The sequence below is a fragment of the Salmo salar genome, chromosome 06 (genome assembly GCF_965601325.2).
Source record: "Salmo salar chromosome 06, fSalSal1, whole genome shotgun sequence".
NCBI classification, from domain to species: domain Eukaryota; kingdom Metazoa; phylum Chordata; class Actinopteri; order Salmoniformes; family Salmonidae; genus Salmo; species Salmo salar.
In genome coordinates, this window is record NC_138296.1 from 32,744,797 (window position 1) to 32,761,303 (window position 16,507).

Consider the following 16,507-nt stretch of genomic DNA (forward strand, 5'->3'; position numbering starts at 1 on the left):
TTAGAACACCTCCTCATTCAAGGTTGTTTAAAAAATATATATATATTTTCTACCTTGTATAATAAGAGTGAAGACATCAAAAGTATGAAATAACACATAATCATGTAGTGACCAAAAAAGTGTAAAAAAAATCTAAATATATTTGAGATTTGAAATTATTCAATGTAGCCACCCTTTGCCTTGATGACAGCTTTGCACACTCTTGGCATTCTCTCAACCAGCTTCATGAGGTAGTCACCTGGAATGCATTTCAATTCACAGGTGTGCCTTGTTAAAAGTTAATTTGTCGAATTTCTTTCTTTCTTAATGCATTTGAGCCAATCAGTTGTGTTGTGACAAGGTAGGGGTGGTAAACAGAAGATAGCCATATTTGGTAAAAGACAGAGTCCATATTATGACAAGAACAGCTCAAATAAGCAAAGAGAAACGACAGTCCATCATTACTTAAAGACATGAAGGTCAGTCAATACGGAAAATTTCAAGAACTTTGAAAGTTTCTTCAAGTGCAATCGCAAAAACCATCAAGCGCTATGATGAAACTGGCTCTCATGAGGACCGCCACAGGAAAGGAAGATCCAGAGTTACCTCTGCTGCAGAGGATAAGTTCATTAGAGTTACCAGCCTCAGAAATTGCAGCCCAAATAAATGCTTCACAGAGTTCAAGTAACAGACACATCTCAACATCAACTGTTCAGAGGAGACTATGTGAATCAGGCCTTCATGGTCGAATTGCTGCAAAGAAACCACAACTAAAGGACACCAATAAGAAGAAGAGACTTGCTTGGGCCAAGAAACACGAGCAATGGACATTAGACCGGTGGAAATCTGTCCTTTGGTCTGATGAGTCCAAATGTGCGATTTTTGGTTTCAACTGTTGTGTCTTTGTGAGACGCAGAGTAGGTGAACAGATGATATCCATGTGTGGTTCCCACCGTGAAGCATGGAGGAGGAGGTGTGATGGTGTGGGGGTGCTTTAATGTTGACACTGTCTGTGATTTATTTAGAATTCAAGGCACACTTAACCAGCATGGCTACCATAGCATTCTGCAGCAATACGCCATCCCATCTGGTTTGGGCTTAGTGGGACTATCATTTGTTTTCAACAGGACAATGACCCAACACACCTCCAGGCTGTGTAAGGGCTATTTCACCAGGAAGGAGAGTGATGGAGGGCTGCATCAGATGACCTGGCCTCCACAATCACCCGACCTCCACCCAATTGGGATGGTTTGGGATGAGTTGGACCATAGAGTGAAGGAAAAGCAGCCAACAAGTGCTCAGAATGTGTGGGAACTGCTTAAATACTGTTGGAAAAGCATTCCAAGTGAAGCTGGTTGAGAGAATGCCAAGAGTGTGCAAAGCTGTCATCAAGGCAAAGGGTGGCTACTTTGAAGAGTCTAAAATATATTTTGATTTTTTGGTTACTACATGATTCCATATGTGTTATTTCATAGTTTTGATGTCTTTACTATTATCCTACAATGTAGAAAATAGTACAAATTAAGAATAACCCTTCAATGAGTTGACGGTACTGTATGTAAAAGGAGTATAGTGTTTGTGACATACTGTACAGTGTGTGTTTGCTTGTGTTTTTTTGCACTCTAGGGTTGCAGGGGTTTCACTAGGGTTGCAGAAGTTTCAGATGACAGGACCAACCCTTCAGTAACCCCTTACATCCAACTAACCTTCACCAAACACCGCTCATCTCCCAACCTGGGCACCTCCTGTCCTAACCCGTCACCCCCTCCCCATTCTCCCTGAGGAAATAAAAGTGTTCATGGAGAAAGGATCAGCCACTATCTCTGCTGAAGACCATAGGGTACCATGCCATTGCCAAACTACGCTCCAAGCAGTAAGGAAGTCATGCCTGTGCCAAAGAAAGCAGGTAAGGGTTCATGATCTAGTCTGTGAGCTTACATGTGTCAATACATGATGTAATTGAAAGCGGACCAAAACCCTCTCCTCCTCAGTTGAACAGATTTTTAAAGCAAATGTAATAATCAGTCAATCAGTATTACATTAAAATAACATTTTATTGGATTTCCCAATAAATTATAGAAATTAAAAAAATTTATGTATATTTCACATTTTCAGAAATTAGCATTCATAATTAATATTCACATTCTCATGAATACATGTTTCGTGTCTTGTTGTGTTATAAATGGTTTTACTTTATCAAACACCAGGCAAGTAATGAATCATTTTGGATTGTTTTACTTTGTTGACATTGTATTGTTATGTCTCAAATGATTCATTGTAGTTTGTCAGTAACTTAACTAAATAATAAATAGGAAATTATTTCATTACCATTGGGTCATTTTTTTATAATACTTTTGAGATGACATTGTACCTAGTGAATAGGGAAATTAGGATTATTGTGGCTGATGTATTTCTGAAAATCAAGTTATTCAAGTTCCTATGCCTGCCTCTCACTGAAAACTACATCCAAATATGGAGTAAGTCCAGTGTCGTACTGTGAAATGCTGCCAGTGTTGTTTTTCCTGACAACCTCAGTTGCAAAAGGCCAGTGCCTCCAGGCTTTTCTGGGCCGCAGGATTAAGAAACAAGTCGTTATTTTAAGTTAACAAAGGAACCAACAGCTTTTTCACTGTGTCATACTCAAAGACACGTTTTAGCACTGGTATATGGGTCAAGGTGGAGTCTATATGTAGGCTATGGGGCATGGTGGAGTCTATATGTAGGCTATGGGGCATGGTGGAGTCTATATGTAGGCTATGGGGCATGGTGGAGTCTATATGTAGGCTATGGGGCATGGTGGAGTCTATATGTAGGCTATGGGGCATGGTGGAGTCTATATGTAGGCTATGGGGCATGGTGGAGTCTATATGTAGGCTATGGGGCATGGTGGAGTCTATATGTAGGCTATGGGGCATGGTGGAGTCTATATGTAGGCTATGGGGCATGGTGGAGTCTATATGTAGGCTATGGGGCATGGTGGAGTCTATATGTAGGCTATGGGGCATGGTGGAGTCTATATTTACATTTTACATTTAAGTCATTTAGCAGACGCTCTTATCCAGAGCGACTTACAAATATATGTAGGCTATGGGGCATGGTGGAGTCTATATGTAGGCTATGGGGCATGGTGGAGTCTATATGTAGGCTATGGGGCATGGTGGAGTCTATATGTAGGCTATGGGGCATGGTGGAGTCTATATGTTGGCTATGGGGCATGGTGGGGTCTATATGTAGGCTATGTGGCATGGTGGAGTCTATATGTAGACTATGGGGCATGGTGGAGTCTATATGTAGGCTATGTGGCATGGTGGGGTCTATATGTAGGCTATGTGGCATGGTAGAGTCTATATGTAGGCTATGGGGCATGGTGGAGTCTATATGTAGGCTATGGGGCATGGTGGAGTCTATATGTAGGCTATGGGGCATGGTGTAGTCTATATGTAGGTTATGGGGCATGGTGTAGTCTATATGTAGGCTATGGGGCATGGTGGAGTCTATATGTAGGCTATGGGGCATGGTGGAGTCTATATGTAGGCTATGTGGCATGGTAGAGTCTATATGTAGGCTATGGGGCATGGTGGAGTCTATATGTAGGCTATGGGGCATGGTGGAGTCTATATGTAGGCTATGGGGCATGGTGGAGTCTATATGTAGGCTATGGGGCATGGTGGGGTCTATATGTAGGCTATGGGGCATGGTGGAGTCTATATGTAGGCTATGGGGCATGGTGGAGTCTATATGTAGGCTATGGGGCATGGTGGGGTCTATATGTAGGCTATGGGGCATGGTGGAGTCTATATGTAGGCTATGGGGCATGGTGGAGTCTATATGTAGGCTATGGGGCATGGTGGAGTCTATATGTAGGCTATGGGGCATGGTGGAGTCTATATGTAGGCTATGGGGCATGGTGGAGTCTATATGTAGGCTATGGGGCATGGTGGGGTCTATATGTAGTCTATGGGGCATGGTGGAGTCTATATGTAGGCTACTGTGTGTACTCTGATATTCACACCCTACTTCTTACAGTAGCATTTCTGTGCAGGTTGACTTTTATAAGAGTGTTGTTCAGTTACGGTTAAGCTACTTGGAATCGTAAGTGTTAACTACTGTTTTGGCATATGGACTTTATTATAAGGCTAGCTAAGGAGAGAGACAGACAGACAGACAGACAGACAGACAGACAGACAGACAGACAGACAGACAGACAGACAGACAGACAGACAGACAGACAGACAGACAGACAGACAGACAGACAGACAGACAGACAGACAGACAGACAGACAGACAGACAGACAGACAGACAGACAGACAGACAGACAGACAGTGCTCATCACTGGGTGTTTATTATGAATATATGATGTCGATAACATGTTGTTTATTTGCCACCAGTTAGTTACAAGCTGTATCATGTTCCTTTGACAGGCCCACTTTGCCAAGTACCTCTTTCCGCCTGTCTTGCTGCCAAATCTCTCCCCCATCTCATCAATCAGCTCATCAAACTGTTTCCCCCTCTTCTGACATCGCCTCTCCAGACCACAATGTTCCCACCGGATCAAATCCATTCTTTCAGCAGTCAGCTCTCACAGAGCCTCACTGGCCATGTCAGGTCTCATACCTCATCTCTGTCTGTCACTTTGCTCCATGAAACTAACCTCTCTGAATGCTGCCAATGATCCCGTCCACTTTTTTTCTATATTGCTATATTTCTCATCTTCCTTCTCCCTCTCCAGTTTCCACTCTGTGCTTCTTCATATATCCCTCTGTCCATCCAACCCTGCTATGGATCCTTCACATGTATCCAGTCCCAGCTCAGTGTGGCCTCAATGTCCCATCACTCCCTTCTCACTCCCTATCACTGCCATCCTCTGGCTCCCATGGTAATGAAGTGTGAAGTCATGGACAGTAACTCAAGTACCTGGCTGTGAAACACAAAGTTTTATTCATGGCTGTTTGATTCTGTGAAAATCTGACCGCTGAGGTTCGTATCTGATTGCTTCAGTTCTGACTCATGATGAATTATATTTCTTCAGATTGCCAGATTTAAATTTAGACAGTTGCATTGCTTTTCATGACAATGTCCAGCTAAACATTAATTATTACAAAGTCAATTGGAGCTAGGTCTTCACGGGTCCGGGTGGACCCGATATACCCAATTTCGGACCAGGGCCTGATCGGGTTCGGGTCTGAAATTCTAACTTATCCCTCAGGTCCGGGTTGGGTCCTGTTTGATTGGACCCGGCCACGGCTCTGCATAGCCTCTAGCATATTTATTTTACGCTAATAAGGTGAATTTATTGACTTATAGAAGGCCTAGCCAACATATACTGTAAAGACCTATTTGTTAACCAGAAGAACAACTTGGCTGATAAACAGATTGTTTTGGTCACTCGTTCCAGTTAGGGTACGGGTTGGGTCTAGGTCGTGTTGTCCTTGGGTCCATTCTGGTCCTGGTCCAACTTTTTAGACCAGTGAAGACCTCTAATTGGAGCCCATCACCTCCCAATGACTTTCTCCTTCTTTTTCTTCAAGAATGCTGTCATGTATCCTCCTGTTGGTTTGTACATCTTTCTGTCCATGCTTTTTCCATCCATCTCCATTTCATCATCGGCTTGGAACACAGCAAGGTTTTTTTTAGACACTTCATAACAGAGGGCAAAGGGAAGGGTCTGAGCTTTGGCCAGCTCCCTTCACCTCTCTCCGTCACATCTCGTGATCTCCCTATCAGGGGAGATCCCGCTGTTCCCGAACCCGATCCGGGCAGAGAGCTCCATCTCATCCAGGGGGGTCGTGCAGACCACCGACGAGCACGTCCAACATAAGCAGCTTCTTTTCTACCATGTCAGAGGGGTCATCTTCCTGACTTCTGAAAGGCATCTACAGATGTCCTCAACATGGCCAACTGGCTTTCCTCCAATTACCAGGGAGGAGTCTTCATTTCATTCTCCGATTAGCTTCTGTCCATCCGCAGCACACCTATCATATGTCCTGAATGTCGTTGTTACTGTGAACAAACATCATACTCATCTTCAAAAACATCTCTAGAACTTGACAAATGTTGGTTAAATGGACAAACTTTTCCAAGATCAGAAGAAATCTTTTCAAATGCTGTCCCCAATACTGTTGGACTTCCATTCCAATCCTTCCTCTGCCATTTCAATCCTATGATTTCGCAATTAGATTTATGGTTCAATGGATTCCAATGCATTTGACCCGTATGTTTGACCTGAGGTAGCAACCTCCCTTGTTTGTCATTTTCTGCCACTGTCTCTATGTGCCTGAACATTCATCCACCCGTTTTCTCTTTCTTTAAATGCCTCTATCTCTGTGTCAACTCGTCAATCTCTCTGAGTATCTGTTTATCCATCTGTCAATCTGTCCAGGGCTTTGCTGGTGACCCCACTGAGAGCAGCAGGGTATCTGGCTGGGCTTATCCTCCACAGGGGAGCCAGAGCCCACTCATATCCCCCCCACCCCCGCCGGGCCCCGCTCATAATAACCAGCCAGGGTGATGTCTCATTCCATGGAGACTCTGGATGTTTTCTGGATGTCAGAAAGTATTCATACCCTTTCCCTTTTTGCAAAAATTTCTAAAAACCTGTTCTTGCTTTGTCATTATGGAGTATTGTGTGTAGATTGATGAGGGAAAAAAACTATTTAATCCATTTTAGAATAAGGCTGTAATGTAACAAAATGTGGAAATAGTCAAGGGGTCTGAATAGTTTCCGAATGCACTGTATACTGCCTGTGAAACATTCTCTTCAAATGAGGATCAGACACTTTCAAATAGCAAAATTGCCTGTCAAATGCTCCATCACATTACTGTGCTAGCAAAACATTTTAGCAGCCCCCCTCTTGACAGCGTTTTAGAGTTAAGTTCGTGCAATTCCACACATTTTGCCACGGGGCGTAGAGAAAATGTTGATGTTTTAAAGCAAGTTTGCTGCAATTCTACGATTTAGCAATTTTATAACTCATTTCATGTAATTGTACTCATTTTGCCATAGGGCGGAGAGAAAAAAATTGGCTGTTCGACAGCTAATTTCCTGCAATTCTATATATTTTTCCATAACAAAATCAATGGGGGCCCACCAGCCGATAATTCGACCATGATTACTAAGTAGCTAGCTGGCCGCTAGACTAATTTGCCTATATACAAATATTTTGCTGACATGGGCTAATTGAGTGACTATCAGTGTCTGACATAACAAGGGAAAAACTGCTGATGCACAACCAAATTTCAAAATTGCACCTAGTGTATTCTACTATTTTAACTTGCAAAAGTAAGGCTTATTACATTTTTTTGGGGAGCCACCAATTGCCCATCCCTGCTTTAAAATGTATATTTAAATCTCTCTACCCTCGCAATGATTCTCCTGAATCCCTTGGTGACACCCTCCATCAATGTCTTACTTTTGCCATCTACTAACTATCCTTGGTTATCCTATTAGCCGACTCTTGCTATTTTTCTCTGTGTCCCTCCCTCTCCCATCGCTCGGTCCCTATAAGGGAGGATTCCGGGAGAGTATGGGGAGGGATGACGGATTAAGTGACCTGTCAACAACCCCTTTCCTTCCTACTGCCCACGTCCCAACTCCCGAGATCAGATGTCCTTCTCCCTTTCCAAACCTTCCCTGATCATTACTTCTACTTGTTGTTCAGCACAGTATACATTATATGCATACCTTTCTGTCAAAGTCATTTTCATCTCTTTTGGGCAGTGTGCAGCTGTTCAGTCTTCAGGACACATTCAGTGGAGTGTAAGTCACAAACATGGAAGCTTGATTGGAAAGACCAGTGGATCAGAGTTCAGCCAACCACGATGGGAAGTTGTTGAAAGACATCATAACCTCTAAACTGGGCATACAGTAATGTGGCAGCTTCTTTGGTACACATGCTTCAAGCAAGGAAGATAGTGAAGTTCTCAGCCTCATTCTTCCTCTGCTCATCCTCTCAGTTTCACTTGGCCTCTACTGATGTTGTAACAAGCTCACATTTTCCTCATGGTCATCATCCTTTTTATTTTATTTTTTACCTTTATTTAACTAGGCAAGTCAGTTAAGAACAAATTCTTATTTTCAATGACGGCCTAGGAACAGTGGGTTAACTGCCTTTTGTACCTTGTAAGCTCGGGGATTCGATCTTGCAACCTTTGGATTACTAGTCCAACGCTCTAACCACTAGGCTACGCTGCCGCCCCATCCTGTCGGCTCCCTGTCCGCCACTGGGCAGACACGTCGCGAAAGCTGGAGAGTTAGGTTTTCCTCAGACAGGTGCCAGCATGGACTGTCCTGCGCAAAAGAGCTGGGCTAAAAGGACAGACTGGCCAATCCTTCCAGCAATGTGTTGGCAGGGCCACCATGATCAATGACCAGTTGACCACCTGTCCTCTAAAAAGTAATCCATTGGTGTTAGCAAAGGCCCTGGCTTCCTGCAATGGTGCAGACTGTCAGGAAGAACAATTAAGACATATCGCTCACGCTCTCTGCTATCCCCTCCATCACTGAAAGTTTGCTATCCAGCGACATCTTCAAACACGTGTTTGGGGCATTTGAAAGCAGTACCGGTATCCTATGTGTGCATGTGTGTGTTATGTAAAGGAGAAAATACCCATATCAGTCCCTCCAGGATTGTGGAATTCTGCGATTCTGCATATTATACGAGGGGTTGCAAATTTGACCAATCACCACACTATTACTGTATAAAACAGTCAAATCACAGCAATATTACTGCATAAACTGTTCAATGACCACACTACAAAAAGACGGGCCGAAATTCTTACCAATCCCAACACTTTTACCACAAAAAATGGTTCAATCAAGCCACATAACAAATCCCACTATGCCCTCAGATGAACCATCGAACAGACAAAGCGTTAATACAGGACTTTTATGCTCGCTTCGAGGCAAGCAACACTGAAGCATGCATGAGAGCACCAGCTGTTCCAGATGACTGTGTGATCACGTTCTCCGTAGCCGAAGTGACCTTTAAACAGGTCAACATTCACAAAGCCGCGGGGCCAGATGGATTACCAGGACGTGTACTCAAAGCATGCGCGGACCAACTGGCAAGTGTCTTCACTGACATTTTCAAACTCTCCCTGACTGAGTCTGTAATACCTACATGTTTCAAACAGACCACCATAGTCCCTGTGCCCAAGAAAGCGAAGGTAACCTGCCTAAATGATTACCACCCCGTAGCACTCACGTCGGTAGCCATGAAGTGCTTTGAAAAGCTGGTCATGGCACACATCAACACCATCATGTCGGAAACCCTAGACCCACGCCAATTCACATACCGCCCCAACAGATCCACAGATGATGCAATCTCAATCGCACTCCACACTGCCCTTTCCCACCTGGACAAAAGGAACACCTATGTGAGAATGCTATTCATTGACTACAGCTCAGCGTTCAACACCATAGTGCCCACAAAGCTCATCACTAAGCTAAGGACCCTGGGACTAAACACCTCCCTCTGCAACTGGCTCCTGGACTTCCTGACGGGCTGCCCCCAATGATGAGAAAGTCTATAAGGAGGAGGTCAGAGACCTGGCAGTGTGGTGTCAGGACAACACCCTCTCCCTCAATGTGAACCAGACAAAGGAGCTGATCGTGGACTATAGGAAAAGGAGGGCCGAACAGGCCCCCGTTAACATTGACGGGCTGAAGTGGAGCAGGTCGAGAGTTTCAAGTTCCTGGTCATGGTCTAAACACATCAAGGCAGTTGTGAAGAGTGCATGACAACACCTTTTCCTCTCAGGAGAATGAAAAGATTTGTCATGGGTCCCCAGATCCTCAAAAAGTTCTACAGCTGCACCATTGAGAGCATCCTGACGGGTTGCATCACCGCCTGGTATGGCAACTGCTCGGCATCTGACCGTAAGGTGCCACAGAGGGTAGTGCGTACTGCCCAGTACATCACTGGGGCCAAGCTTTCTGACATCCAGGACCTATATACTAGGCGGTGTCAGAGGAAGGCCCCAAAAATTGTCAAAGACTCCAGTCACCCAAGTCATAGACTGTTCTCTCTGCTACCGCACGGCAAGCGGTACCGGAGCGCCAAGTCTAGGACCAAAAGGCTCCTTAACTGCTTCAACCCCCTAGCCATAAGACTGCTGAACAATCAATCAAATGGCCACCCGGACTATTTACATTGACTCCCTCCCTTTGTTTTATACTGTTGCTACTCGTTGTTTATTATCTATGCACAGTCACTTTACAAATTACCTCGACTAACCTGTACCCTCCCATATTGACTCGGTACCGGTACCCCCTGTATATAGCCCCGTTATTGTTATGTAATTTTCTTGTGTTACTTTTTGATTCAAATTATTATATATTTTTTTACTTTATTTAGTAAATATTTTCTAAACTCTATTTATTGAACTGCATTGTTGGTTAAGCGCTTGTAATTAAGCATGTTACAAATAAAATTTGATTTGATTTGACATGTCAACAAACCTTTACCCCAGTCAGTGCATTTTCAAACCTATGGTTGACTTCTTCTGAGCCCTGGTACAGATAACATGAATTTGTGTGTGAATGGGTCCCTTGAGAGATACTGGTAGATGAAAAGTAAGAGTCCACAAAAACCAGTGAACTTGAAATAAATGAAGAACAGGAGTCAAGTATCTGAGAACACCCTTGTATTGTAAGCCATCACAAGGTATCACAATAAATATTTTGACCAATCAAAATGACATGAACAAAGCCACATTTAGCATAACTTTGGACCATATTTGCAACAACTTCCGCTTTACTGTTTCATTGACATTTCGCAATGAGTTATCTAAGTAAACAAAGCATTTACTGCAAATCAAGCATATACCTGATGACCAAACTGTCAACCGCTGGCATGTCAAAGAGGTACAGTGCCTTGCAAAAGTATTCACCCCCTTGGTGTTTTTCCTATTTTGTTGCATTACAACCTGGAATTTAAATTGATTTTTATTTGGATTTCATGTAATGGACATACCAATTTGGACTATTTTGTGTGAAGTGAAATGAAAAAAATAACTGGCTTCAAAGAATTCTAAAAGATAAAAAACGGAAAGGTGGAGTGTGCATATGTATTCACCCCCTTTGCTATGAAGCCCCTAAATAAGATCTGGTGCAACCAATTACCTTCAGAAGTCACATATTTAATTAAATAAAGTCCACCTGTGTGCAATCTAAGTGTCACATGATCTCAGAATATATACACCTGTTCCAAAAGGCCCCAGAGTCTGCAACACCACTGAGCAAGGGACACCACCAAGCAAGTGGCACCATGAAGACCAAGGAGCTCTCCAAATAGGTCAGAGACAAAGTTGTGGAGAAGTACAGATCAGGGTTTGGTTATAAAAAAATATCTGAAACTTTGAACATCCCACAGAGCACCATTAAATCCATTATTAAAAAATGGAAGGAATATGGCACCACAACAAACCTACCAAGAGAAGGCCGCCCACCAAAACTCACAGACCAGGCAAGGAGGGCATTAATCAGAGAGGCAACAAAGAGACCAAAGATAACCCTGAAGGCGCTGCAAAGCTCCACAGCGGGGATTGGAGTATCTGTCCATAGGACCAGTTTAAGCCGTACACTCCACAGAGCTGGGCTTTATGGAAGAGTGGCCAGAAAAAAGCCATTGCTTAAAGAAAAAAATAAGCAAACACATTTGGTGTTTGCCAAAAGGCATGTGGGAGACTCCCCAAACATATGGAAGAAGGTACTCTGGTCAGATGAGACTAAAATGTAGCTTTTTGGCCATCAAGGAAAATGCTATGTCTGGCGCAAACCCAACACCATCAACACCATGAACACCATCAACACCATGTTTTTCATCGGCAGGGACTGGGAAACTGGTCAGAATTGAAGGAATGATGGATGGTTCTAATTACAGGGAAATTCTTGAGAGAAACCTCCAGAGATTTCAGATTGGGATAGAGATTCACCTTCCAGCAGGACAATGACCCTAAGCATTCTGCTAAAGTCTTGTCTTGGAATGGCCTAGTCAAAGCCCATACCTCAATCCAATTGAGAATCTGTGGAATGATTTAAAGATTGCTGTACACCAGCGGAACCCATCCAACTTGAAGGAGCTGGAGCAGTTTTGCCTTGAAGAATGGGCAAAAATCCCAGTGGCTACATGTGCCAAGCTTATAGAGACATACAGCTGTAATTGCTGCAAAAGGTGGTGGTGGTGGTGGGGGGGGCAATAGTTACGCACGCTCAAGTTTTCTGTTTTTTTGTTATTTTTTGTTTGTTTCACAATAAAAAATATTTTGCAAAACAGATTAAGTCTGATAGGGGAGAATGAGAGCTGAGCTGAAACAAGATGGATAACCCTGTGAAAATCAAGTAATTTGAGCTAATGTCGCCCATAGACGAAAGGAGACTGACGGACGGTGACAGTCCGAGTGGAAACAGCAATAGCACCCAGTTTTCTGAGAAAGTGAGATGACAAATGAATGGACAGGAGGGAGAACCAGAGATTAAACAACAGCCAGAGTACTTCAGCAGCAGAGACAAACATGCTGTCAGTGGCGTGAAATAACGTCCATCACACACAACTTGTAATCTTATAACGGCCTGAACCCCGGTGTCAGTGGCTGTGACGTGCGTCCTTAGCGGATGTAAAGCCGTAACCCAAACCTGGGCTGGTATGGGTAAACTACATTAATCAGTGCTAAGAAAAAAGACTCAGAATAGCACACACACTCCAAAGTGATATATGGCATTAAGGCAAATAGTGGGAGGGAGGGGGATGAAGGGAGAGAGTGACAGGAGCAGGGAGATAGAAGCAAGGGAAGAAGAGATGAAGAGAAGGAAGGGAGAGAAGGAATCATGGACAGTAACTGCACCTAGCACCAGTGGCGGTTCTAGACCATTTCAACTGGGGGGGCCAAGCTGGGGCCAGTTCTACTGTTAGAGGGGCCAGTTACATTAGATGTTATTGTTGTCATATCGTTTTCTTCACTGCATTGCAGGCATTAGCAGGCAAAAGACCATGTTCATAATGCAGATGCATGTGGTACGATACTGTTGTGTTCCGCCTAAAGCCGTCCTTCTAGAAAATGTGTGTTAAATTAGTGTTCCGCGTTGCCACTGTCTAAAGCGGATGTAAAAAAAGAACGATAGCAAAAATTAGTTATGTAAAAATTATTTCATACTCCCCCACAAGGGGGTTCAAAATTGTTGTCACAGGGGCACAACCTCTACAAACTGCAGCTAGCACAACCTCTACAAACTGCACCTAGCACAACCTCTACAAACTGCACCTAGCACAACCTCTACAAACTGCAGCTAGCACAACCTCTACAAACTGCAGCTAGCACAACCTCTACAAACTGCAGCTAGCACAACCTCTACAAACTGCACCTAGCACAACCTCTACAAACTGCACCTAGCACAACCTCTACAAACTGCAACTAGCACAACCTCTACAAACTGCACCTAGCACAACCTCTACAAACTGCAGCTAGCACAACCTCTACAAACTGCAGCTAGCACAACCTCTACAAACAGCACCTAGCACAACCTCTTCAAACTGCACCTAGCACAACCTCTACAAACTGCACCTAGCACAACATCTACAAACTGCAGCTAGCACAACCTCTACAAACTGCAACTAGCACAACCTCTACAAACTGCAACTAGCACAACCTCTACAAACTGCACCTAGCACAACCTCTACAAACTGCAGCTAGCACAACCTCTACAAACTGCACCTAGCACAACCTCTACAAACAGCACCTAGCACAACCTCTACAAACTGCAGCTAGCACAACCTCTACAAACTGCAACTAGCACAACCTCTACAAACTGCAGCTAGCACAACCTCTACAAACTGCAACTAGCACAACCTCTACAAACTGCAGCTAGCACAACCTCTACAAACTGCAACTAGCACAACCTCTACAAACTACAACTAGCACAACCTCTACAAACAGCACCTAGCACAACCTCTACAAACTGCAACTAGCACAACCTCTACAAACTGCAACTAGCACAACCTCTACAAACTACAACTAGCACAACCTCTACAAACAGCACCTAGCACAACCTCTGCAAATGCACAGTGAATAAATACATAACAACAATCTGACACAAGATAATGTTCTATTTGGGAAAGATAATACATTTTTGCCTCTTTTCTGTAGGAAGAAAATCCCAGGCAGCTCCTGCAGGTATGATTTCTGTAAGACTGCATGTATAAGTACTGAAAAGCCTTTGTAAATCCTGACTAACAATAGCATCCCAGGAATTACATTAGACCGGTGGTGTAATTCAAACTGGATTATCTCATCAATATACCGTTAATGGATTTCACACTTTATCTCTCTCTCTCCTCATAACAGAGGTGCCGCCGGTGTACGAGCCCAATATTCATGATCCCACCACCAGGGCTGACCTTATGAAATGTAAGGCCATGTAATTGGCTCTTTATCACTTCGGGCCTCACTCTCTGTAATGCATTTGATGCTAAGTCCTGCTTGCCCACAGCCTATACAATGTTGAAATGCACAATTATGACCTGGCTTACAGTATATCCGCTTTACGGCCTACACACAAAAGAGATTGTACTTATCTCAATAATATCACAGTACTCATCTGACCTTATTGGTTCTCCGACCCTTTCATCTCATCCATATTCAACCAACCACTCAACTCAATTCCTCTCTCTTTACCTCATCGTTTCTCTTTCTCCCCTCAGACTGGATCCCCCTCTCCCTGGATGACAAAACGGCCCAGAAGCTGCTGTGGATATCCGAGAGCAACCTCAAGGTGTCACGTATGTCAGAGGAGGTGTGTCCATACCCCATGAGACCGGAGAGATATGAGCATTCACCACAGGTTGGTCTGCCATCCTCAGTTTCAGGGCACACATCATAGTATCATTGTGTAACTAAAGTGTGCCCACCGTTTTGGACATGCCATCAGTGCATGCCTGGCTCTAAGACATCTCTAATCTACCCTTTCTACTATCCGCTCTCTATTCTGTGCAGGTGCTTTGTAAGGAGGGGCTGTTGGGGCAGAGAGGGTACTGGGAGGTGGACTATGACGGCTGGGTGGTGATTGGGGCAGTGTACGAGAGCATGGGCCGGAAGGACGGGCCATGTGGGCTGGGAGAGAACGAAAGCTCATGGGGTGTGGGCTGGGCCGGCTCCTGCTACCACGTCTGGCACAACGGGGAGAACGTGGCGGTCGAGCTCCCTTTGTGCAACACCATGAGCATATACCTGGACCAGCCCGCTGGCATCATCAAGTTCTTCATCGTGGAAGGAGAAGGGGAGGCGGAAAAGGCGGTGCGACTGATACACAAGTTCAAAACTGACCTCAAAGAGAAGATTCTGCCTTGTTTCTGGGTTGGCAGTAAATCCTTCTGTTGGATCCGGAAGAAAGAGGGACAGTAACAAGAAGGGTGTAGGAAAGGAGAGATGGAATAACGGGTCAGGGAATTTGTAAGAGAGGGAGGTAAAGTGAACGAGAAGATATATGTTTCTAATATTTGGAGAAAAAGCACTGGTGTCAGAATGCAGAATTGAAGCAGAGAATAATGGAATCTTCACAACATGAAATCAGTGGTAATCTGTAAGATTCACATCATGTCTATTGTTTTAAGTGTTGCTGTTATCCCTCTGTTGCATGAGGACAACATACATATGAATTACTAGGTTATATTATAATATTTAGAATGACAATTATATTGACTATTAATATTTATTAGTACTGTCAGTAGTTTTGTTACAGCACTAGTTTGTTAGTGTTAAAGTAGGGTGTGTAGTTTACATTCATAGCTTGTATCATTTTATATCTGATTTAACCATGGTCATGTATGAATGTGATGAATAAATAAAACTGTGTAACAATAGAAAAAATATATAGAAACACAACATGCAAAAATTTCAACTATGTTACTGAGTTACAGTTCATATAAGGATATCATTTTTTTTACATTTTACATTTTAGTCATTTAGCAGACGCTCTTATCCAGAGCGACTTACAGTAGTGAATTCATACATTTCATACATTGTTTTCTTCTTTTTTCGCACTGGTCCCCCGTGGGAATTGAACCCACAACCCTGGCCCATATCAGTCAATTGAAATGAATTCATTAGGTCCTAATCTATGGATTTCACATGACTGAGAATACAGATATGCATCCGTTGGTCACAGATACCTTAAAAAAAAGGTAGGGGTGTGGATCAGAAAGTATCTGGCATGACCACCATTTGCCTCATGCAGCGCGACACATCTCCTTCGCATAGTGTTGATCAGGCTGTTGATTGTGGCCTGTGGAATGTTGTCCCACTCCTCTTCACTGGCTGTGCAAAGTTGCTGGATATTGGCAGGAACTGGAACACGCTGTCATATACGATCCAGAGCATCCCAAACTTGCTCAATGGGTGACATGTCTGGTAAGTGTGCAGGCCATGAAAAAACTGGGACATTTTCAGCTTCCAGGAATTGTATACAGATCCTTGCAACATGGGGCAGTGCATTATCATGCTGAAACATGGCTGTGGATGAATGTCATAACAATG

The 16,507-nt window shown here is 43.7% G+C and overlaps 1 protein-coding gene across 1 annotated transcript; it reads left to right on the forward strand.

Moving 5' to 3' along the window:
* Positions 1-1,694: 1,694 nt before the first annotated feature.
* LOC106606917 (tripartite motif-containing protein 16) lies at positions 1,695-15,856 on the forward strand. The gene is made up of 5 exons (XM_045720219.2): positions 1,695-1,885; positions 14,123-14,149; positions 14,321-14,383; positions 14,677-14,816; positions 14,969-15,856. The coding sequence occupies exons 1-5, from the start codon at positions 1,825-1,827 to the stop codon at positions 15,374-15,376; spliced, it is 699 nt and encodes a 232-aa protein (XP_045576175.1). The 5' UTR covers positions 1,695-1,824; the 3' UTR covers positions 15,377-15,856.
* The last annotated feature ends 651 nt before the right edge of the window (positions 15,857-16,507 follow it).